The sequence below is a fragment of the Parasteatoda tepidariorum genome, chromosome 9 (genome assembly GCF_982258835.1).
Source record: "Parasteatoda tepidariorum strain Cologne lab strain chromosome 9, Ptep-v5.0, whole genome shotgun sequence".
Classification (NCBI taxonomy): Eukaryota; Metazoa; Arthropoda; class Arachnida; order Araneae; family Theridiidae; genus Parasteatoda; species Parasteatoda tepidariorum.
In genome coordinates, this window is record NC_141763.1 from 103,098,493 (window position 1) to 103,122,484 (window position 23,992).

Here is a 23,992-nt window from a genome sequence, read left to right on the forward strand (position 1 = left end):
AATACAAGTTTTGTATTTTACTCTAACTAAAGCTAAGAAAATGGTAATTTTTTTTTTAATGTTATACCTGTCCAGGGAAGAAAGAAAATTGTTTTAAACTGCTAACATCCAAAGGAATGCATTGCCCAGAGCTGGTTTCCTGAGATCCTTCTAACAGCAGCGAAGAAGCACTTAATCGACCAGTATTGTCTGAACAAATACGCCCGACAACCGGAACTGTTTCCTGTTTTAAGAAACAAACATTCATCGAAGTTATTACAATTATTCATAAAATCAACAATTAAATACTTTAAAAAAAAAAAAAATGAAAACACAGATATGACATTACAAAAATAGAATAAAAAAGACATGTAATAAGAATTAAGACACACAATAATTTTTGTTTGAAAGCTGTTTTGCGAGGTGAAAAATTAAAAAATTATAATATTAGCTTTAGAGATGTTTTGTAAATTTTTAATCAGATGATCAAACAATAGTAATGGCTGAATAGGTTGGAAAATACAACAATTGCAACATTTTCCAAGTATCTTAGAATAATTGAATGTTAATAAAATAAGATTAAATTCTACAGTAGAGATCCAATTATCCGGAATATTTGGGTAACTAACATATTTTTTCTTCAAACAAGGTCAAGGTCATGCTGAAGCTTTTCTTGAGTGCTGATCATTATTTTGTAAAATTCAAAAAGCAGGGTTGCCACAGAAAAAAAAAATGAACAAAATATTTGCTTTTAGTAGCCTAAAGCATGAAAATAGTTGCCTTAATAAGAACAAAAATGTTTCAATAATATGACTACAATTTTATTAAATGACTTATTGTCATACACCATGATCCATTTAGTAAAGCTGGTGGCAAATATGATAATTTTTATATAAACGTTAGCGTTCTAGCACTAAATTTTTATAACAAAAAAATTAGTGTATTCGTAGAAAATTAATTACTAGAATTCAGTAAAAAAAATAAATACTTTTCCATTAGAAAAAAAAGGATACCTTTTCTAAAAAGATTTCCCTTTTATCAATAAATGATTTAGTAAATATATATATAAGGCATGAAAAATGATGATTCAAATTCGAAATTTACGGATCATAATAATGTATTAAAAATTGAGCTTTTCAAAATCATGCAGAATTTGGTAGCCATTGAAAAGGCGACCGAGAATCAAAATACAATGGAATCTGTGCAAAATTGAACTCATTAAAAAGTGATGAATCAAATTTGCAATTCATAATTTTAAAATTTTCTTAAGGAAAAACTGTGTTCAGATGATCCAGGGGGTTGTCAACCCGATTTATGCTAAAAAAACATCACGAGCAGCACAGAAAAGTCTCCCAATAGCCTCCTTTTCCTGAAAAAAGATGCACCCTGAAAAAGATATTTTTTGTTTACCATAGATGGCAATTGAATATGTCCCCAATCTTCAATATTATTTTTTTCTTCAAACAACTTTGCAGCATCCAGAATCATATCATTCAAAATGGAAGCATAGTCTCTTAATTTTTCACACATATAATTATATGGTTTTTGAAGAGCAATGCTTTCGTTAAAGGCAGTTATGCTACACAAAATTTCATCAGAATGCTTCCACTCTACATCAGCAGATCCGAAAGACAGGCAAACGTCTCCGGCATTATTCCTTGATCCATATTTTCGGGATGGTGTAAAACTGAAAAATAAAACATGAAATTTTTACTTGAGGAGAACAGGGTGCGTAGACAAATCTTTCAACAACAAATAAGCACTTTTTAAACGCTATATACATTAACAAAAAGCAAAATGATTTTCAAATACTTTACATGATCATTATAAAATAACTAGTTTCTGACAAAGAACTCTTTTCTCGATTATATTAGCCACCATAGAGATCAAGAGATTTTTCGGTTTTATTTCAGAGGGTGGAAAATAAAGTCTGAAATTGAGAATATCTTTCAAAATGCAGCAGAGTAGCACATGAGAGTTCAAGAATCTCACTGAGCCCAGCTAAGTATACAGTATACGCACATGCAGACTCTCAAGTATTTCATCAAACATGTAAAATGATTGGGGCTTTCATACGCCACAGATCGACAGTACACTGAAATGCATTGTGTTTGAATGTTGAAAAGAACAATGTGAAAACCGCGCTTTTGCCTAATACGTGGCAAAAATCGACATGATAAAGAAAAAAATCTAATTTTTGAAAAGGGAAAATTAAGTACTTTTTAAAAACACCCAATAAAAAAGCACATTTAAGGGCGTTCAAAAAACGAAAATAAGCATCTTTAAGCACCATGGAGAAAGAAGCTCTTTATTAAAAACATTAAATTGTGCTAAGGCTCGAGATTGACTAGATCATAAGGACCAGAAAATAATATACAGTACATCAACTTACATCTATTGGCGGGAGCTGCAAATAGTGCAAGAAATATGGTAATTAGTAAGAATAATAAAACTATTGCTGCGTTTTATTTGTAATTTGTACAGGAATCCAATTTCTGGGAAAGCAAAATTAAATACAGTTACAATAGTTCTTGCACATTACAAAAATAATAAGTGAATCACACTAATTTACTTTCATTTGTGTTATACTAGCGAAAAGATCCATAATTCTGATTTCTCAATTTGTTTAAATCAATGATTTTGGAATGCCTTTGTGATGATCCCATGATCGGAATTTGTGATGTGATCATGGGATCATCACAATGTTCGCTTTTTCTAAATACCTACTGGGCTGTCTCCAACTGAAGCGCTCTCTTTGTTGCCTTTGCGAGATCTCCAGGGCTCGGCTCCTAGCTGGTCTTTAGAGATTCTCGCTACCACTAAGGAGGGGACACTATCTTTTGGAGATAGACAAGTATTTACCGCAGGACGCTCGAGAGCGGTTGATTATTTTTTTGGTTGCATGTTAGATGCTTTTCCCCCTGTGTGCTCTAAGACTTTTGATTTTCTTCGAAGTATTTAATATCACTATTTTAAATTCTGTACTTTATTTTCTAATTATTTGACGCATCATTAAATTCAATACAATCTTCTGCAACTTTGCAATGTTAATTTAAATTACTATCTTCTCCCTGGAGCACACAGGGAGGACATAGTCCACATGTTGGACTTGAAAATGTGTTATAAATCATGAACAGTTGATGTATTCTATTTATAACTGAAACAATTAAATAAAAGGATTGGTCATGTTTATGGAGCCCAGAGAATTCTTTTAGCTATGGCAACTTAGAGATGTCTTCCATATGCAACAACTTCGAAGTTCCTGACCTGAAGATCAATCTAGCGTAACCTTTTGAGCAACATTGTTGATGTACATCTGATGTAAATTTGAGATTTGTCCACGATAGATTCCGGATGACGAGATACCACCAGCTCTGGCGATCAACTTTTCTCTCCCCTATACAACCCCACGCGGCAGCCTTTGTTTCCCAGAATAATTTTTTTGCTGCTGTCCACCTATGTAACATCAATTTATACTATGTGGCTCAACTACATTTGCATTTACTGAAGAGAATTTGTTGATAATTAATTTTTTTCAATTAATTTAAAATGTTTTATTATACAGGGTGTTTCATCAAATAAGGCAAAAGTTCACATACAAAAAAGCAAAATCTTTCTTCACACTTGAATTGCATGAGTAGCAACAGTTAATAGCTGGGTTTTTTTTTCTTTCTCTTTTTCAAATCCCCTATTACGTAATGTCAATACAACTTGCTTTTGTCACTTATCTGTTCTTTGTATATTTTTGCCTTGTACAACAGCCTTTTGTGTTTCAACTCTGAACATGCATTCTTCAATGAAGGTTATTTGTTTCGATGTTTACAATCACCTCTTAAAATTTCACCCAATTTTTGTGAAACATCCTGCATAAATTATATTTATCAGTATGTGTTTGAATGGTAACTTTTCACAAAGTAATGAATTATTGAGCTTTAAGCAAAATCAAATCTAAAGTAATAAAACATTTACACAACACAAAATAATAAAACATTTAAAGTATAAATTCAACACATTAAAATCATACTATACCATGAAGGTGTCATAGAACTGGGAGAAAACTGTGGACTTTTATCAAGAAGTGACAAATTTCTTCGATTGTCCTAATCAGAATAAATAAATGTGTACATATTCATTGTTTCATGGAAAATAAGAGTTAAATCTATTGTGTTAACTTCCTTACCATTGTTGGAGATTCAAAGTGTTCAGAAGATCTATGGTTATTTTAAGGACACACATTTGTATAGGGGGTTAGAGGAGAAATTCATCAGACTAAAAACACCAATTTTAAATGTCAACAATAATGAAACCTTTTTTCATCGTATTTCAGCCATAGAAATTTTTTTTCTACACCTATCTCGGGTGCTTCATCTCACAAATCTGCTGCCTCATTTTAAAATAAATATTCCTTCACCCCAATTTTTTTTAACACCAAAATTTTGAAATGATTTGCTCAAACTGAAATTAACTATATTAGAATAACTATCATACTTTTGCTCAAAGTCACAATTACCTTGATAATAAACTACAGTTGCATAAACAAAGTAATGAAAATAGATTTTATTTACAGCTTTCAATAATTAAGAATTTTAAAATAGATATTTAAACAAAAAAAAAAAAAAAAAAAAAAAAAAAAAGCAAACAGCAGATAATCCAAATATTTTATAAAACTGAATAATGTAAACATTAGCGAATAAAAATCTTAGATATAATACTTTTTAAACAGCCGACTGGCCTGTGTAGGGGGCAGGGAACTGTCCTTACATCAGAAAAGTTCTGGGTACGAATCCCGGGCAAGGCATGGATGTTTCTTTCTCTCTATTTGTGCTCTATGTCCTTTCTCCTTTGTGTCTGAATGTGACCCGCCCTATAAACGGGTTTTGGTAGTGTGACGTGGGCGACTCTGCTCCACCGCTGTGGCTTCGATACAGGTGCTCACTGGGCAGTTCTTGCACTTTCTGTGGCCAATGGACAATAGTTCCAAGTGCCCGCCATTAAAATAAAAAAAAATTAAACAAAAATTAGTAGCATGAAACCATGTAAAACAGTGTTTTAAGTAAATAAATTATTTTATTAAAAATTGTACTATTTTTAATTAGTTTGTTCCTACTTCAAATATGAAAGGATACTTTAAATCAATTGTTTTAGAATTGTAAACTGGAGTTGATACTGATTGAGATTTTCTTGATTTCGAAGATTTGGAGTTCATTTCTTTCTAAAAAATAAAAATAAATCAATTAAAAAATTTATGACATTATAAATTACACAGTATTTTAATTACAAATGACTAAATTTAATACACAGTAGGAGCTAGATACTACATTTATCTACAGGGGTCTGTCTAGGTTTTTCTTAAAAGTATCTATTTTGTGAAAATTTTGACATAATTTGTGAAAAATTAAAAATTATATTAAAAAGTCAACACTAAAACATGGTAAAAATATAGATTTATCGTTTCTTAAGGGAGACAAAAATAAAATTTTAAGAAAAAGTATTTTGTGAAAATACCGTTTTTCCTAAAGTTGAATTAGTGAAACTACCGTTTTACCTAAAATTGAATTTGTGAAGGTACCGCTAAACGGTAGTAAATTCGGCCCTGACAGACCTCTGATCTATTATGCTGTTTAACAGATACAAAGGCTATTGAATTTTTTATAAAAAGTAGCTGGAATATTTTCATCAGCCAAGCTCAGTAATAGTGAGTTACAGATCTAGTTCAAAACCTTTTTCTGAGTATCAGAATGTGAAAGTCCTGTTTATACAATGGGTTCAGTGTTTGCCATGACTAAAATGTATTAGTAACCAACTGTGTGTGTTTTTTTTTTTTGCATTCCTATGAATCTTCTATAATTTATTTTGTAATTTATTAAGAATATTGCTTACATTTATTAGCATTTTTAATATCAGCACCAGAACAAAAGATTAAAACATTTGTATCTCTAACTCATTAATATTACTTTCAAATAGAATCTAAATATTAAAATGTCTGATATCACAGTCAGAAATTTTAGATATACATCAGTTGATGTGTATCATTGGATCAGTGATTTATTTTAAAATAAAAACCATGATACACAGGGTGACAATAAAATAACTTTGTCAGCATGCAACCTCCTGAAGAGTGTACTGTTTAAGTGAATGAAATAAAATTTTGTACATATGTGTTATGATCTATGCACTGAAGAATGATGTAAAAATAAATAAGTAGCTCTCTCAGAAACAAAATTTTGAAATTTTCAAATAACACCTGTTTTTTTAAATTTTTTTTATAGAAACATTATCCTAACAGAAAAACAACTTTAAATGGAAATGAAACGGTATTTTTAGCTCAAGATATTGCAACACTAGGCTTTTGCCAATGGGTCTATTTGGAGCAGCATTGACATTTCTGCAACGGTATCACGATGACGGCTACAAGTTGCTCAACAGGATCGTCACAGGCGATGAGACTTGGATTTCGCACTTCACCCCGGAAACCAAGTAGCAGCCAATGCATTGGCAGCAAAGTGGATCTTCGGTAAGTACAAAATTCAAACAGACGCTGTCAGTACGGAAAGTGATGTGCATGTTGTTCTGGGACAGGAAGGGCATTCCTCTTATTGACTTCCTTCCACGTGGTGAAACAGTAAAAGCTGACCATTACTGTGAAATATTGCAGAAACTGCGACATGCCGTTCAATTCAAAACAAGAGGTGTGGAATGCTTACTGCAGGTGTTGTGCTCCTACACAACGATGCTCGTCCACATACGGCTCGACGTACAGCAGCTGTTTTGACGAAATTTGACTGGGAGTTGTTTGATTATCCGCCCTACAGCCCTGATCTTGTTCAACAAAACATTAACAAGATAAATATTATTAATCATACCGACTTTATAAAGATATCTAAAGAAATAAGCAAACTAATATATTGTTATTACAAGTGTAAATTAGTGAATGGCCCCTAAAAATGTTTATTTTTATTTGTTACTTGATTCAGTATTTCCTTCATGAAATGATCAAAAAAAATTTAATAATTTTAAAATGTAAATACAATGAGTATTGAAGCTAAACATTTTGTTAAAAACACCCAATGAAAAAAGCACCTTTATGGTCTTTTAAAAAAAAGAAATTAAGCATTGTTAAGCACTTTCAAAAAATGCTTCACTCCCTGTTAGAACATGTTTTAAATTTAGCAGTAGGAAACACTAAACATTCAACTTAATGAATTATGAAATGAAATTATTTATGTACTTCTTTATCCAACTGATCTAGAAGTTGTAGTGTGGGTGGAATGCACTCCTTCTTCACAGTTTTTGATACACAATAGGATACCCATTCAGCAACAATATCCTCAGCTGAACAACTATAAACAAAACAAAGCTCCTTAACTGAAAATGAAAGACAGAATTAGGATGGAAATATTTAAAATAGTAACTTAACATGCAAATTGCATATTTTTTAACAGTTAAAAAGTAAAATTATTTGGTAACTTAAATTACGTCAAAAAATTGAATCAGATATTTCATCAGCTTTGATAAGATCAATTTTTTATTGAAACTTTTTAGAAGCTTAGGAGAGATCGCCATTTCAGTATCTCTGCCAAGTTTTGGCCCTTTCCTGGAACTGACAAATCAGTTATAAATATTGATTTATTTATATTTAAAGTAAACATAACTTTGCTAAACACAATTTATCTGAACATAATATCTTCCAATATAAGAGAATAAGTGCTTTTTTTTTTAAAATACAGTAAAACCTGTCTATAATGATACTGTAGGGACCTAAATAAAATATTGTTATAGGCAGGTTATCGTTATAGACAGGTTTGAAATTTAAAAGTATACGTTTAAAACTAATGATAAATTAAACTTCTTTTATAGGCTCCAAATGAAAATTTTACTTAGAATTAAGAAACAGCACACAAGAAAAATTTACTTACAATTTTATGAATCAAAACAGAAATTATTTAGAAAAATAATCGGTTAGTTTTGTTTGGTTATTTTTGGAAGCAATTGCCATTTCCATGCTCATAGATTTCAGTCCATCTAATGAATTCAAATGAACATCAGTTACATTTGATAATGTTGCAACAAAATCTTGCAAAGTGTTAATTAGCAATATGGCATTCTCGGGTGAAATTTGAGTCCTGTTTTGAGAACAGTCAGCTGCTTCTTCCTCATCACTTTGATCACCCACGATAACTTCTGCTAAAATCTCTTCATGACTTGCACCACTGAAAACCAACACATCATTATCTAAACTTAAAAATTCATCTGCGTTAAACAGAAATGATGTATTAGATGATCTTTGGAAATCACTGACAATCGAATTTAAGCCTGCCACACATTTTTCTTTTTCATCAGTGATTTCAGTAAGCTCAGTTTCTGCGTTTCCGTTGCTTTTATCCTCAAAGAAAGAAGCTTTCTTCCAACAATTTTAGATGGTGGATTGTGTCAATGAATTCCACCCTCCGGAAATCCAATCACATGCATTTTTTACATCAACTGCATAAGGATTTGGGAGTTTATTATCCAGATTATAAACAACGTTCTGAATTAATCTTGTTCGATAGTATCCTTTGAAACATTTTATTATTCCCAAATCTAATGGCTGTAGAATCGATGTGCAATTTGGGAGGAAATAAAACAATTTTATATTTTTCAAATTTGGAGGATTGTTGTGAGGAGTGCAGTTGTCAACTAAGAGAGCTATTTTCTTCTTTCTTTTTATCTCCTTATCCACATCAAGCAGCCAGTTGTTAAATATTTCTTCTGTCATCCAGGCTCTTTTGTTTGCCTTGTAGTCAACTGGTAAACTTTTCACATTCTTAAAACATCTAGGTTTAGCGTATTTGCCTATAACGAACAGCTTCAGTTTATCTGTTCCAGTACTGTTTGCACAAAGTAGAACAGTTAACCTCTGGTTTGATTTTTTACCGCCTTTACAATTTTCTCCCTTAAATGCCATTGTTTTATCTGGCATGAGCTGATAAAATAAGCCAGTTTCATCAGCATTTCTGACGAAGCTCCCTCCTACAATACCCCTTCACCCATTTCTACTGCTCTAATTTCTCCTAAAAGTGGCATTTTTTCTCAGAAACAACGAAAGAATATTTATGAAAGAACCAATTTAAGTTGCTCACAAATTGGCATCATTATTATTCAGAAAGTTATCACAACTAAATATAGATCGAAGAAGGAACAGTGCAATATTCATATGCAGGAAAAGTTTTGCACGAATAACTGTCTACAATGAATTATTTAACAAACAAATAATTTTTGCATTTCAAAAATATATTTCTGGCAAAACTTTCCTAGTTTAAAAGTTAGTTTTAAAACCACGAATATAGTGATTTATGAATAGAAATGTGAATTCAAGGAGAATTAAACTGCAAGAATTCGCTACTATAGCACTATGATTTCTATAATCTACATGTTCAACTGAAAAACATTTTCTTCTCAAAACTTTATTAATAATTTTTTCTTCTTAAAGTAAATAATTAATTAACCCTTAACAATATAGGCAAAACTTAACTGTCATAAATATATGTAACATTGTAAACAAATAACCATTCAATTTTCTGAGAAATTTATAAATATCCAAATATTTTCGAATTTTTTGTATCTATCCCAATTTACAAAAAACCAAGTATTTTACATCGATAATTATATACGAACAGAACAATGTGGAAAAAATAGGATTTATAGGACTAATTTGATAATATGAGACAGCATAGGGTGTTATTCAAGGTTTTAAAATATATATTTAGGAAGTATAGAATTTATAGGAGGACTTCGAATCCTGTATTATTAAAGGAAAAAAGATTATGTTCAATTAGTAGATAGTCTGATGTCAAAGATTAGACGCGACAAATATATCAGAGTAAAATAATTTCCATGATAACACTAAAAAACAACATGAACTAAAATCAGCTATTATTTATTAAAAAAAGAAAAAAAAAAAGAAATTGCTTTATTACGTTTTCGTAATATTTCTTCATCTTGAACAGATATGCAAAATTCATCTAATTGTTCCGCTATTTCATTAATTGTGACGTCCATCTTTTAATATATATTGATAAAGTTATAACATTCAAATCAGTGATATAATTTAAATTTTAGTAAAATATATATATATCTATAACAAGAGATTTATTTTCCTTTATTTCCACAATTTCCTTTACAAAACGCGCGGGAAATATTATCGAAACAAAACAAAAACAGTTCAGCCCTGGAACTGATTTTCAACATAAAACGGTTCATTTATTTTTATAATTCAAATGTATTTTCGGGGTAAGAGTGAGTTACGAAAAATAGTTTTAATTTAATAAAATTTATAGTTTAAGTAGTAAATAGTAAATTAATAGTTTAATTAAATTTGTTTTAAAAATAACTGCTAGAAAGTAAGCTATATGCAAAATTTATTAGCAGATGAAAAGTTTCCAGAAAATGAACCGATCCTGTCGTTTTGTCAATAACAACAACTGCTTTCTAGAAAAATTGTTGAATCGGCGTCTATAAAGATTTTTTTTTAAAAATTATTATAATATTATTTAAACGAATATTTAACGGAAGTTTTCTATATTCATTTTCAATATTTATACTCCATTTGGATATTTAGAACATATTTCATAAAGTTCCTGAGCTGCTTTTATAAAAGTATAGTGCAATTTTATGCCATTAATGTAAAAATTTCTTGTTATAATATTAAAATCAGTGATATCACAAAAATAATTTTAAAACCAAGACATTATTTTAGTTTTAAAATTTCAGTAACGTTCTGAAACATAAGAGAACATAACCACGCGCATCAAATCTTCATTGTTTTATTTAACATTCTTTTAATGTAAACTAGGGATTTTAATGACGTTTTGTTATTTGAGCAACTCTCGACTTTTTTTTATTTTTAATATTTTTAAATCTCACTTCCATTGACATTTAATTGAGGGAAAAATTTGAGCGTTGTTAAAATCTGATGTTGGAATGAGTTTTACCTTTCAAAAGAGTTATGACTTTATAACTCATTGAAGTTTCGCAAAAAATTGTAGATAAATAAATATTTATCTAATACTTAAGTCTATAGAAGCATGGTTAAAATATTGTTAAATTTAAAATAGTATATCTAATTAAGCGTAATTAAAAATAAAATTTCTGAAAAGTTGAAATCTTTTTAATTTGTTCAGTAATTTCTTTATTTTTCATGCTTTTATCAACTACAATTGTTAAAGAGTTAATTTTTTTTCTGTTAAAGTTGATCTTCATACAATTAAATATATTGAAACTTTTTTTTTCTTTAATTTAAAAAGAAATCAATGAACTCTATTATTTGGAATTTAAACCTTTCTTGTATTATGGATACTCAATAAGCGTATACTAACAGAAAAATTTAAAATTATTGTGGAAAGTATTGTGAAAAATTACTTATGCAACGATGGAATACTATCTAAGAATTGCTCAGTTATCACGCAGCAGTATTCCATTCAATTTTATTTATATTTTATGAAGCAAACTATTGCATTTCTGCACTTATTAAGCATTAAAATATGATAAAATATTATGTAAGTAGTCAGATGATATTGTAATTCATAGTATCAAAATAACAATGAGGAATTCAACTGTAGTTAAAAATTTAGTGAGATATCTAAAGTCTGTGTAAAATAGCTACAAATGATTTATTAAATCATATTAAAATCAGCACTCTCTTAAATAATTCTTTTTTTTTCTTCTTCCATATAGTTTAAAAGTTTTGGTACTATTTTATTTTCAAGTAAATTCAGCTAATTTATTAATTTTTTTAAACAGCTTTTTCTTATAAAAAATTGAATTTATTGGCATTTGGTGAGTTTGCTTAGTTGATTTTATTGTATGTGCTGATAAAATGGAAAATACAATTATTTTCTTTAGTTTCCTTTAAACATATAACTAATTTCATTTTAGGAATATCTGATTAAACCATGGCCTTATATAAAGGTGCAGCCAGTGAAGCTGGCAGAGCTTTACAATTGAAAAAAAAGAGAGAAAAAGCTCTAGAAGAATTGGAGCATAGAAAAAGAAAAATTGAAGAAGAAATGAAATTGTCTGATATTGAAAACAAATTCGCTGCTCATTATGATGCAGTTGAACAGCAGTTGAAATCGAGTACCATTGGTTTAGTGACTCTGGACGAAATGAAGGTAATTACAAAGAAGTTGATGATATTATTCATAAAACTTTATTTGTGTGTCATTTATAGTTTCAGCCCCATAATATTCAATATTTTAATGAATAGTATTTTATGAGAGCCAAATCAATGTTGTTAAATGATTGTCTTAAAATGTTTATCTGTACTTTTCTTCTATGACTAATGATGTTAATACCATATTATTTTGAACCAATTTTCCAAAAAAATTTAAGTAAAACATGCTTTTTTTAAAAATAGATACATATATAAATAAAGTTTAATGATTTTTATTTTTTATCAGTTCCACGCCTACAAAATAACATATAATAAAATACTAATGATACATTTTAATGTTATTATAAATTTTATGTGGTTATTAGATTTATGTTTGATTAAATAAGAAAAAAATATTGGAAAAGTTTCGTTGCTACGATTCAATTTGGTAATTGCGTATACTTACATACTAAAGTATATCTTCTATGATGCTCACCTGTCAAATGAACATCATTTAGACAGATTATTAAAACATATGTATGGTTCCCTGATTTAGATTGAATTAAAATAAAATTTTTTGACTTTTTGACAATTTTTGCTTAAAGAATAAAATGGGAGAAAATTTTATTCTTTGGCTTTTGAATTATGTTGATGTTGCTTATTTATTTTTCTGTTTTTCATTATGGCATTATTTATTTATTGGTTATGGAACACGTATAGTTAAGAAGTTACCTTTATAGTCATGGAATTTTGAATATGGTTTGTAACCTGTAAGAATTTTTAATTGAAATATTAATATGAATGTTTATTCAAGTAAAAAAATTCCACTTTTAATTTTTTTTTGTGAGGGGGAGGAAAAGTACTTATGAAAACTTTTTATATTTATCTTAATAATGTGATTTTTTATTTTGTTTAGTTCGATCAGATGGTTATGTTTTATTGTATTTATGCATTTTAAATGCAATGAAAATAGTTTTAACTTCTTTAGCTTTTTGTTCGAATGGAGATTTTATTAATTGTGGTCCTAATGTCATCTTTAAAAAAGCAAAAGCATTTTTTCTCCATTTAATTACAAATATTTGTCACCAGTTAAATTTTTTAAGTTTTATTTAAAATATCTATGTAACTAGGAGCAATTTTTTAAAATACTTGAATTAAAATACATACGAAGGAAAACTCCAATTGAAATACAGTGGATTAAAAAAAGAACTTTATTTTTAAATCCTAATTCCATTGTAATTGATTTTATAGTGCAATGTTTGCATGGAAAAATAATTTATATCATAGTAATTTTTTTGATTTAGTACCATAATAATTTGTAAGAGGGAAATATTAGTAAATGAAATTTTAGGCAGTTGTCACAATAAACATTTTCGATTTCTATTTAAAATCCCACACGGTTTTTAGTTTATGAAAGAGTAAGCCATGTTGATCAAAATTAAGATAATTTATGTGGTGCATAAGATTTTTGTTTGCTTGCAGTTTGGTATTTTCATGTTGTATTAAATTTTTATTCTACATAACTTTCTCAATGTGCAAGAGCTCAGCAAAATTATATGCACTTTTCTTCTCAATACACCACTTTTACTGTAAATAATTTAGGAAGAAACATGTTTTGCTATGTATGAAATCCATTACTTGATCAAAAGTTTAGAGAGTTTATTTCTTATATTTTGTTTTGGTTAGAATTTATTTTTAAAAAGCATTGCTGATTGAGATAAAACTGACCAATACTGGCTTCACTGCAATATTCTAAACTTAAATCTGTCAATATAGTAGAACTCCATTTAACTGACATCCTCGGGAAAAGGGGTATGTCGGAAAATTAAAATGGTAATCCGGCCAACTTTTTAAATAAAATTTTTTAATGTATAATCGTTAAACTGTGCGTAAAATTACTCAAAATTAACAGTAGCTATAATAAAGTGTTTTTTTTTATTATTTAAAAAGAAATTTGTGTTTTATTTTTCTTTCATAAATCTCAATATTATGCAAAGAAAAATTTTTGCATTTTTATTTTCTATTTAATTGTTCCTTTTTAGTGGCTATATTTTGGATTCTTCCTTACAACAGTAATCTGACAACACTGACCATAATAATGATGAAACGTTTGTCAGAACCTTTTTAACGTTCTACAAAAAGGGTGTCTATAAAACAAAGTGTCGCATGTTTGGGCATTTGATAATGAGAGTTCAACTGTATATTTATTTTTTTATTAAGATATTCGAAAGATAAAAAGATTTCTTTTATTCTGACCAATGAGACTTCATTGATTTCGTATATATTCTAAATTTAATTATGACTGTATATTTATTTTGCTATAAAGATTTTCTGAAGATAATAAAAAGTATTTTTCTAATCTATTCAAAGTTCAATAAATATATGAAAATGCAAATGAATAACATTAAATCTACAACTTAATTTAATCATGGTATATTGAATATCTTATCGATTATATACAAAATATATTATGTTTTTTTTTCTTCTAGAAAAAAAAATTTATAAAATGTTTCTTACAAAGTTTTAAAATTCCCATAATGTGCTATTAAATTGTAAGATGTAAGTTAAAAATATTTATTTCAAATTCTATTCTGAAAAGTAGATTTTTAATTGTATACAAATTTTTTAAAACAATATAGTTAATTTGATTTGTTTATTTATGAGTTGTGTATCAAATGAAGAACTTTTAATCTTTACAGATACAGTTCTTAACAAACTGTGACATATGTAATTAAATTTTGTGCTTTTTTTTCAGGCTAAGCAGGAAGATGTAGTCAAAGAAAGAGAAAGACAATTAGCTCAGAAACAACACGAGAAAGAATTGCAGAGGCAGAAAGAAATGAGGGAAAAGCAAGAAGCCAAAGAAAGACAGAAAAGACAAGTTTGCAAATTTTTTGTTTACAATTCTAATTTTGATTAATCAATATTGTCCTGGCCGAAGACTCCCCGTTTAGTAAATTGTGACTGGTGCACGTTAAGCCCATTGGGTCACAAAGTCCTCCACGTTTCCATAACAAATTATACCTCTGGGGATGCTGAATTGGTGATTGATCATTCTGTGGTTCAGGTCAAAATTATGATCTATGGATGAATGAATGGATGTATGAAAGGGTCCGCCCTATAAACAGGTGTGACACGTGGGTGTGTGCAAAAATAGAATTTTTGGCTATAGATGGCTCTTCTGGAAAACAAAAACAATCCCACCCCTTGCCTTAATGGCCTATGACAACAACAACAATAATATTGTCTTCAATTTTCTTTTTCATTTATTTATTTTTGTAAAAAAGCTTTATGTTGAAAAACTTTATTTCACATATAATATCTCTGAAATGCATTTTAGTTATCTATTATTGTATTAAAGTCAGACCTTCTTGATTTAAACTGAAAGTGAATGTAAGAAAAAATTTTGAATTATCAAAAAAATTAAAAAATTTTAGTGAAATAATAAATTACATTGATGGTTGAATTTTTCAAAGGTGCATGCCTATATGAGGACAAAGTGACATTTGTTGCTAAGTCATTAAAAAATATTACTAAAATCATAACCATTGGAGACAAATGTGTTGTTTGAAATATTTACATTTTTTGTGCCATTTATATTGTTTTAAAATAAAAAAGAAAGATGCCAAAAATGCAATCATCAGAACCAGGATTTTCAATAAAACCATTGCAAAGTGAGTGAATCAAAAACTGATTACTCAACTGTATGATTTGAGAATATCATATCGTTAATATATTTAAAAAATCTATAGTTTAAAAACTGTGTGGAAATCTATGACAAATAACTGCTGAGAAGGCAATTGAAAAAAAAAAAAAAAAACATCTGAATTAGCAATAAAATTGAAATTAAAAAGCAAAAACATTGTGATTTTAAGATGGAATTATCATGAATAGGGGACATAAAAAAATGATTGCTCTAAAATGTGATGTGAGAATCGTGCATTGTCAGTGTATAATAAAAAATTTACTCTAAGATTTCCTTGTAACTACATAGTTGTATAGTTTAAGGTTTTTTTTCAACATTTTCTAATTATGGATCACTAAAAAAAATTAAAAAAATTGAGGTGTTTTTTTTTACATCACTAAATTTTCATTGCTAGTGTGAACCTTATTCTTTTTATCTTTAACTTTTTCTTCATACAACAAGGTCCATTTATTCTTTAGCTCCATCCATCAAAGATATTTTCTGCTCTTCACTTTGACCATGTGAATCATTACTGAGAAGCATCTTTTTTTGTTAATTTATTGCTCTATAAACTTAGCTAACTGTCTACCACTTCTTAAACAATTGCAGCAGTTGGTATATCGGTAATTTATTTAATCTTAATTTAAAAGATTCTTACCTTGAGTATAGGATGCTCTAAAATTAGAAAAAAAGATAACTTCAAGAATTGTTTGAAATGCTTTTGATGTCTGTCAAAGCAACGACAAATATGCATTGTATGACCCTCTGATGTGTCCACAAGCATCATGTGAAGTAGTGGTGATCCCCTTAGAAAAAAGTAACACAGATTGAGATCAGATGAGTACAGAGTGCATCCAACCAGCTTTCTTTGGACACAGAGACTGTTGGATTCACTCTGCTGCTGATCCCCTCAAAGCAAACTGATTAAAGCACTTTTATTTAAATAGTTCGACCGACTGCTTTCCGAACTTTCCATTTGATAACGACTCAAAATACATCATATTGCCTGCATGAGAATTGTGGTCTACTTTTCTCCAACTTCTTTTAACAAACTGTGGTTCATCATTACATTACCCCAACCTTTTCACACATAGCTGAATGTTTATGAATTTCTAGTTTATTGCAATAATTTTCAGCTGAAGTAAATCATCATTAAAATTATTAGTAATTTCATGGTAATTTTATTTTCTTCATTAAATCAAGCTTTTGAATAATTCAAACTTTTTTACCATTCTTTTCTTTATTTTTGTCTACTGTATTTTTGTTTTATACGTGCTTCTACCCTATTTTTGTTTTATACAAAGAGCTCCAGATTTCGCCCAATATATTCAGAGTGAAGATAAAATAAATTAAGAAGATGGAAACTTTCTGTGAACCATATTGAAAGTGTGAAAATTACAAGAATCCCAAACTGGTTTGGACGTAATGTTGAGAAACAATAACTGCGAAAGTCTATGCTAAGTCAATAACTATGAAAGTCTAAATGCTAAACTTGCTAACTGCAGACTAGGGCTGGGCAATGTCAGAATTTCGATATTGTGGTATATTGTGAGCTTCATATCACGATATTATGATATACCGCGGTAATTAAATTTTTATGTATATTATAAATGCTAAGACTATTTTGCAATTAAAAATTAATGTGTTTAAAGAGCATCATTTAAAAAAAATGGGGGTACTTATCCTATATTAGCTCGCAGCATAATTATCCCATGGAATCAACTAATTATAAAGCATCATTATTTTAAAACAGAAAAATTTTATTAATATAAACATCAATTACTAATATAAACATCAACACAATTATAAACATCAAAACAGTTATAAACATCAACACAATTATAAACATCAAAACAGTTATAAACATCAACACAATTATAAACATCAACAATTATAAATATCAACACAATTATAAACATCACAAGGAGATCCGACAATCTCGGATATTTTTAAAATCAGAAGCACGCTATTCTCAAAATGAAACCAAAATCAGTAACTAAGTATACCATGGAGGGTTGATATAACGCGCGGGTGTTTGAAAACCGATATCGCCAATACCACGGATATGACGCATGCGCTTTAAAGTCAAATGATACCACAATATATTGTAGGAGAAATTTCTAGCTGCCGAGAGGAGGTACCGTAAATATTATGCGCAAGCCTTTGAGTTCTTCACCCCTAAATCAATCACGTGCCATACCAATACCTCCTAGATACCATACCATACCGCCACTTCCTCGCCGCCGGTCGGCCGAAGATATTGGCTAGCGGTGAGTACCGAGAGGTGCAGGCATACCGAAGTTCAATAACTCGGTATTGCCGAAGAATATACTTCCGAATATCATTACCGCGGTATCAAAGAAATACCGGTAAATGACGGTATTACGGTATATTGCCCAGGCCTACTGCAGACTGATTTATTTGATTAGTTATTACATGAGTTATAAAATGGGCAGGCCACATTGCCACATTATCAGAATGGATGAAGACTGTGCCATGATAAGAGTTTTCAATGCCTGACCACTTGGCACACAAAAAAGAGGCAGGCCGAATTTAAGATGGATAGATGGCCCAGAAAAGATTCTTTTGATCTTAAAAATCACAAACTGAAAAATGCTAACGGGATAAAGGTTAGCCTCGAAAAAACTTCTTGAAAATGCCAAGGCCCACCCTGGGCTGACGAACCATTGATGATTATTACGTGAGTTGTTTGAAGTGATACCTGCTGTGTATAATCTACAATGGCCTAAAAGCGATATAAAGACCTGAAAGCAAACAGCGTATAAGTGCTTAATACAGGTAGGTCAAACCCCAACTGACCTCCTCTAGATTCTTAGCAGGCTTGTGGTTCTTTTTTGTGTGCAGTTTTTGTCCTCTTAACATTATTTGTGACCCCATGTTTTATGGTAAGTTTTCACCCTCTTGGAGAATTTTATCATATCTCTCATTTGTTCGACCCATTTTCGAGCACCCTGTATACATTTCACACTTGTAACGTAATTTTTCTTTTAAAAATATAGATTGCAGCTCTTTCTTTTCGAATGGATGATGAGGAAGAAGAAGAATGTAGTGAAGAAGAGGAAAGTGTTTCGTCGTTTAAAGACGTAAAAGCTTTATCAGATTCGGACAACAGCAATTTAGAGCCCGCTATAAAAAAGAAGAAAATTACTAAAAATCCAGATGTGGACACTAGCTTTTTACCTGATAGAGAAAGAGAGGAAGAAGAACGAAAATTACGTGAAGAACTTCGCCAGGTATGCATTTTTTTAAATAAAGCATCATTAGTTAAATTTAATTTGATTTATATTTAATTTTTAGTTTTTCAATATAATTTTAAGGTCTGAGTGGAAGAGTATGTAAAGTTAAATTGTCAGAACTTTTCCTGATTGAAGAACACCATAATTGTTTATTAGAACATTATTTTTTATAAGTCTGCTGTATAAAGTTGTTTAAAGAAGAGCCATGTTTTTACATTTTGAAGCTGATTTTCTGAAATTCTTTAAAATGCTTTTAATACATTTTGCTACAAAGTTCCCAGTGGCAGAGTCGCAGTGACATGGCAACATTGTCGCAGAACGTTACAGAATTCTTGCAGAAAGATTTCTCTTTTGAAAAGTTAAAAAAATATATACTTTTCTTTTCTATAGAAATTTGTACATAATATTTGAATCATGCATTTAGATAGTCACTTTTGACGCACTCAATTTATGTCAAAAGTATTCTAAATCAATGTAATGTTTTGATTGTATTTTCGTTTTTTTTAATTGATATTGATTTTTACCTGGTTTTTTAATATCCCGATATGTTTCAAACATTCTGGAGAATTCAAATTGTGCATTTACTTTTGAAGGCAATAATTCTTTCGAATTTTTGGCAGTTATTGCTATGGCTATTTCTCCATAGTTTTTAAATCCTATATTTTTTTATGCGATATTATTTATTACAACTACCTAATCTCGAAGCAAAATACACATTCGAGATGTCCGATTCACGTGATTTCGTCGTCTATCTTTTTATCGGCAAGGACTGATACCGATTTCAGGATTTTTAATTATTTTTTTTAGTGTGATGATTATTCACAAGAGGCCAAGAAGGAAATAATTTGAGCGTTTCCCTTCCCCCAATGCAATGCTAGAATATCACCCATAATGTTAGAATAAAAAATTATTACATGTTCAATTAAAAAATATATATTTTATATATATATATATATATATATATATATATATATATATATATATATATATATATATATATATATATATATATATATATATATATATATATATATATATATATATATATATATATATATATATATATATATATATATATATATATATATATATATATATATATATATATAATGTAATAAAGTATTTTACGATTACTTTTTTGTTTGTGGTACCATTTATCTCCATGACATCACATGCTTGTATACAAAATGTATTTCATCTAGTTGTTGAAAAGATTCGAAGCATATTTTATTATTGGATTATGATCAACATGATACTTTTCTGTAGTTTTTTAATTGATTTTTTCAGGAGTGGGTCCAAAAGCAAGAAAAATTAAAAAACGAAGAAATTGAGATTACTTTCAGCTATTGGGATGGTTCTGGTCATAGAAGAAGTGTGAAAATGAAGAAGGGCCACAGTATTTATCAATTCCTACTGGTAATTTTGCAGTTATTTGCTAGCTATTTTATTACAAATACTTATCAAAATGAGAAGTCATTCCAAATACTAAATAACTTAAGTTTAAATAATTAGTTATTGTCTATCTGATCTATTCAAATGCTTACAGTACCAAAGAATGGTTGCTAACTGGTTTTATTATTTTTTTCTGAAATTGAATGGAAACCCTGCATTACTAATTAGTATAATTCTTTGATTGTGAATTATGGAGTCTTGAAACTGAATCACTTTGTACGAAAAAGGCATAATTAATAATTTTAATGCGTAATATTGATTCAATCATTTATTAAAAAAATTTAAATATGAAGAATTTTTTTTTATTATAAAGATTACACCTGGAACTGTGACAATGTGCGTAGCAATTTTAAAAAGTGCATAAAGGTGCTTATTTTCAGCTTTCAGGTTTTAAAAACCCTTAAAGTTGCTTTTTCCATTGGGTGTTTTAATAAAGTGCTTAATTTTCCTTTTTTTAAAATGAGATTTTTTTCGATTTTATGGTGACCAATATAACCAAGAAAAGAGTTCTTTGTCAGAAACTAATTATTTTATCTTGATCATTTATAGTCTTAGAAAATTATTTTACATTTTATTAATGTATATATAAAGAATTTTCAACTATAAGAAGAAAACACTTTTCTGAGTGCACATATCCTAATTATAAAATTTTAAAAATATTTTTTGAGTGCTTAAAAGGGGCTTATTTTTTGTCAAAAAGTTTGCCTACGCTCCCTGTGTGAAATGAGCAATTCTAATGTGACAGACTAACTCTTTGCATCTATCAATAGAGGAAAATATGGAATTACTTTGTTAAAAGTACATTAAAAATTAAATCAAAACATAACAACATTTTATACGTGATTTTGATTGTCTTGAATATATTTCATTAAGTAAAAATAATATATTTTATTGAATAGAAATTTGGGTGCATTACTTTCATAAAATTGAATTGCTGTCACTATTCAAGTGTAAAAGAGATAGGTAATCTTCCCTGTAGCAGATCGACATCTGAAGAAACAAATTTTTATTGTAACTTTTCATAAATATTGCGTGTAAGATATTTTATTATGTTGATCACTTTTTCAATGAAATCTGTAGATTGAGGTAAATTTTCATGTGAAATTCTGATGACAACTGATCATCTCATAGATATTTTTACTAAAATATAAACATCAATTGAAAATTGGCATGGCTGCTTGGAATATAGATCAAAATGAATGGCTAGGTAAGTAAGTATTTTATTTATGTCTCACTGGAGCTCCACAATGGGCTATTGGTGACAGTATGGGAAATATCCCTGAGGATGATCCAATGACATGCCATCGCAATTTTGATCCTCTGCAGAGCGATTAAAAAATTGTTTGCCAGTTGCCACTCAGTCACCCATTTTTTCATTGAAACGTTTCTCATGTATAAAGCTTTCATGTGCATTTAGTTAGTATTATTATTATTTTAAATAAATATGCAATTATTATATTAATTTTTTATAATATTCTGAAGATTGCTTTATTTTATATTAGATTTTATAATTATTTTTCCTTTTAAAAACGACCCTATTTTAAGGAATACTTCAAAAGAAATAACATTATTAATATCAGAAGTTTTTATTTTTTTTGTATTTTCAATTTTTAGAAAAGGGGCTACTGTTAAAAATTCTACAGCTAACCACTAGTGGCAAAATTTCCTAATTTCGCTCTATTGCTTTGAATGACACCAGAAGTAATATTTTGAAATTGTAAATTAAATTATGTGAAATAATTTGAATTCTTTTCTATAGAAATGCCTAGAAGTGTTAAGGAAGGAATTTCACGAACTGAGAGCAGTCACAGGGGATCAGTTGATGTACGTAAAAGAGGACTTGATAATCCCTCATCATTACACATTCTATGATTTTATTGTAACAAAAGCGAGGGGAAAAAGTGGTCCCCTCTTCAGCTTTGATGTCCATGACGACGTTCGCCTTGTGAGTGACGCAACAGTTGAAAAAGATGAATCCCACGCGGGGAAGGTCCTTCTTCGTAGTTGGTATGAAAGAAACAAGCATATTTTCCCTGCTTCCAGGTGGGAACCCTATGATCCAACCAAGAACTATGATAAATACACCATATCAGACAAGAAAAAATAATTATTTTATTTTGGCTTTGGTTTAGGACTTGTCAGAATCAAATCATCTCATTGTGGTCATGCACAACCTTGTGACCCTCCAGTGGTCAGTGAGCACTGACAACTATATAGCTGAAAAAAATATTGTTAAATAATGCTGTATAACTTGTATAAAAATAACTTCTAATTGTTTTTCAAACAAATTTCAATATAATTCTTAAAAACATGTGGATATTTCTTAAAGCAGAATATTTTAAGATCATTTGTGGATGTTCAAGCATACCTTATTCAAACTATATTATGATTTTAAAGTTGTAATTAGCTTATATATATTACAAAAAGTACTAAAAGTATTTTCCTTTTTTGGGCTTGATAAAGTTTGTTATGATATAGTTTAATTTAGGACAAACGCTATATTAAATTATGTGTGAAAAAAGAGCATGTGAAAAATGCAACTTTTCTTTACTTTGAAAGTAAGCACATTTTTAAAAAAATATATATTTGAGGTTTTAATTATACAGCATTAGTGGCAAATTTAGATAAATTGATGTTTTTATTGCTTACTGGCATAAAAACTGAATGCATCATTTTTCCACAGTTCTGTTCCGAGAAAGGCTGTGCATCCCAAGTGATAAATGTATAATTACACAAAACCTAATTTTATCATGAAACTGTTAAATAATGTTTTAATGATTGGAATGAAAGAAACATGTTTTACATTTTTCAAAATATCCATTCTGCTCAGTTGGAAATTGTATTGCCAAAGAGCATATTTGTAAATAATTAATAATAAGCGCTGTATTTCTGCTATTTTTAAGGTTATGTTTACTTTTCAAATAAAGTAATCTAATTATTTTAGTTAGTAGTTTCTTTTTAATTCTCTTTTTTGTTGTTAGTATTATTTATTATTCAAAATTCCACTCAATTATTACAGTTTTGAATTTCAAGTCCATGTTTTCAAAGAGAAGAAAAATGTTTTTATTTATTATAAATGGAAAAAAAAATGCATTTGAAGTTCTTTAGTAGGATCGATAAAAACACACTAATAACTTTAGCACCCATTATAATGTCAAATTAAATCCGTAATTCCAATATAGAGTCTCAAAGTTAGTTTATTTTTTTTATACCGAAGAAAAGAACTCCAGAAAGAAGTTTTAATTGTGTCACAAGCTTTATTCATATAATTTTTTGATTTAATTTTAAAGTGGTAGTTTTTTCATATTGCAACACCTCTAAATGTGGATTAGCAGTGGTCTACCGTGGTCTCACGGATCTTTGATATTTACGGACCACTAAGCAGAAATCATTTAATTTTACGCCCCATCACCTAAATTTTTTTTTAACATGTCAAATGATGATGCCTCGTGAGGAGAGGACACAGGATTAAATCCCAATGGTAGTTGA

At 29.1% G+C, this 23,992-nt stretch overlaps 2 protein-coding genes across 3 annotated transcripts in view; one reads left to right on the plus strand and one right to left on the minus strand.

The window, feature by feature from the left end:
* PolA2 (DNA polymerase alpha subunit B) overlaps nucleotides 1-10,194 on the minus strand; it is a 39,408-nt gene extending 29,214 nt beyond the window's left edge. The window contains exons 1-7 of one of the 2 annotated variants that reach the window (XM_087152531.1): nucleotides 9,936-10,194; nucleotides 7,208-7,344; nucleotides 5,106-5,191; nucleotides 4,160-4,190; nucleotides 4,009-4,079; nucleotides 1,390-1,666; nucleotides 68-223 (exon numbers count right to left, since the gene is read on the minus strand). In XM_087152531.1, the coding sequence (XP_087008657.1) occupies nucleotides 68-223; nucleotides 1,390-1,666; nucleotides 4,009-4,079; nucleotides 4,160-4,190; nucleotides 5,106-5,191; nucleotides 7,208-7,344; nucleotides 9,936-10,017 (840 nt within the window). In that variant the 5' untranslated portion in view covers nucleotides 10,018-10,194. Of the gene's footprint in view, nucleotides 1-67; nucleotides 224-1,389; nucleotides 1,667-4,008; nucleotides 4,080-4,159; nucleotides 4,249-4,691; nucleotides 4,832-5,105; nucleotides 5,192-7,207; nucleotides 7,345-9,935 lie in introns of those variants that run through there. The other variant, XM_087152532.1, reaches the window with a different exon arrangement.
* A 190-nt stretch (nucleotides 10,195-10,384) lies between these two features.
* On the plus strand, nucleotides 10,385-23,446 carry LOC107451841 (protein FAM50 homolog). The gene is made up of 6 exons (XM_087152533.1): nucleotides 10,385-10,614; nucleotides 11,893-12,128; nucleotides 14,865-14,990; nucleotides 18,815-19,048; nucleotides 20,339-20,467; nucleotides 22,263-23,446. The coding sequence occupies exons 2-6, from the start codon at nucleotides 11,910-11,912 to the stop codon at nucleotides 22,608-22,610; spliced, it is 1,056 nt and encodes a 351-aa protein (XP_087008659.1). The 5' UTR covers nucleotides 10,385-10,614; nucleotides 11,893-11,909; the 3' UTR covers nucleotides 22,611-23,446.
* The last annotated feature ends 546 nt before the right edge of the window (nucleotides 23,447-23,992 follow it).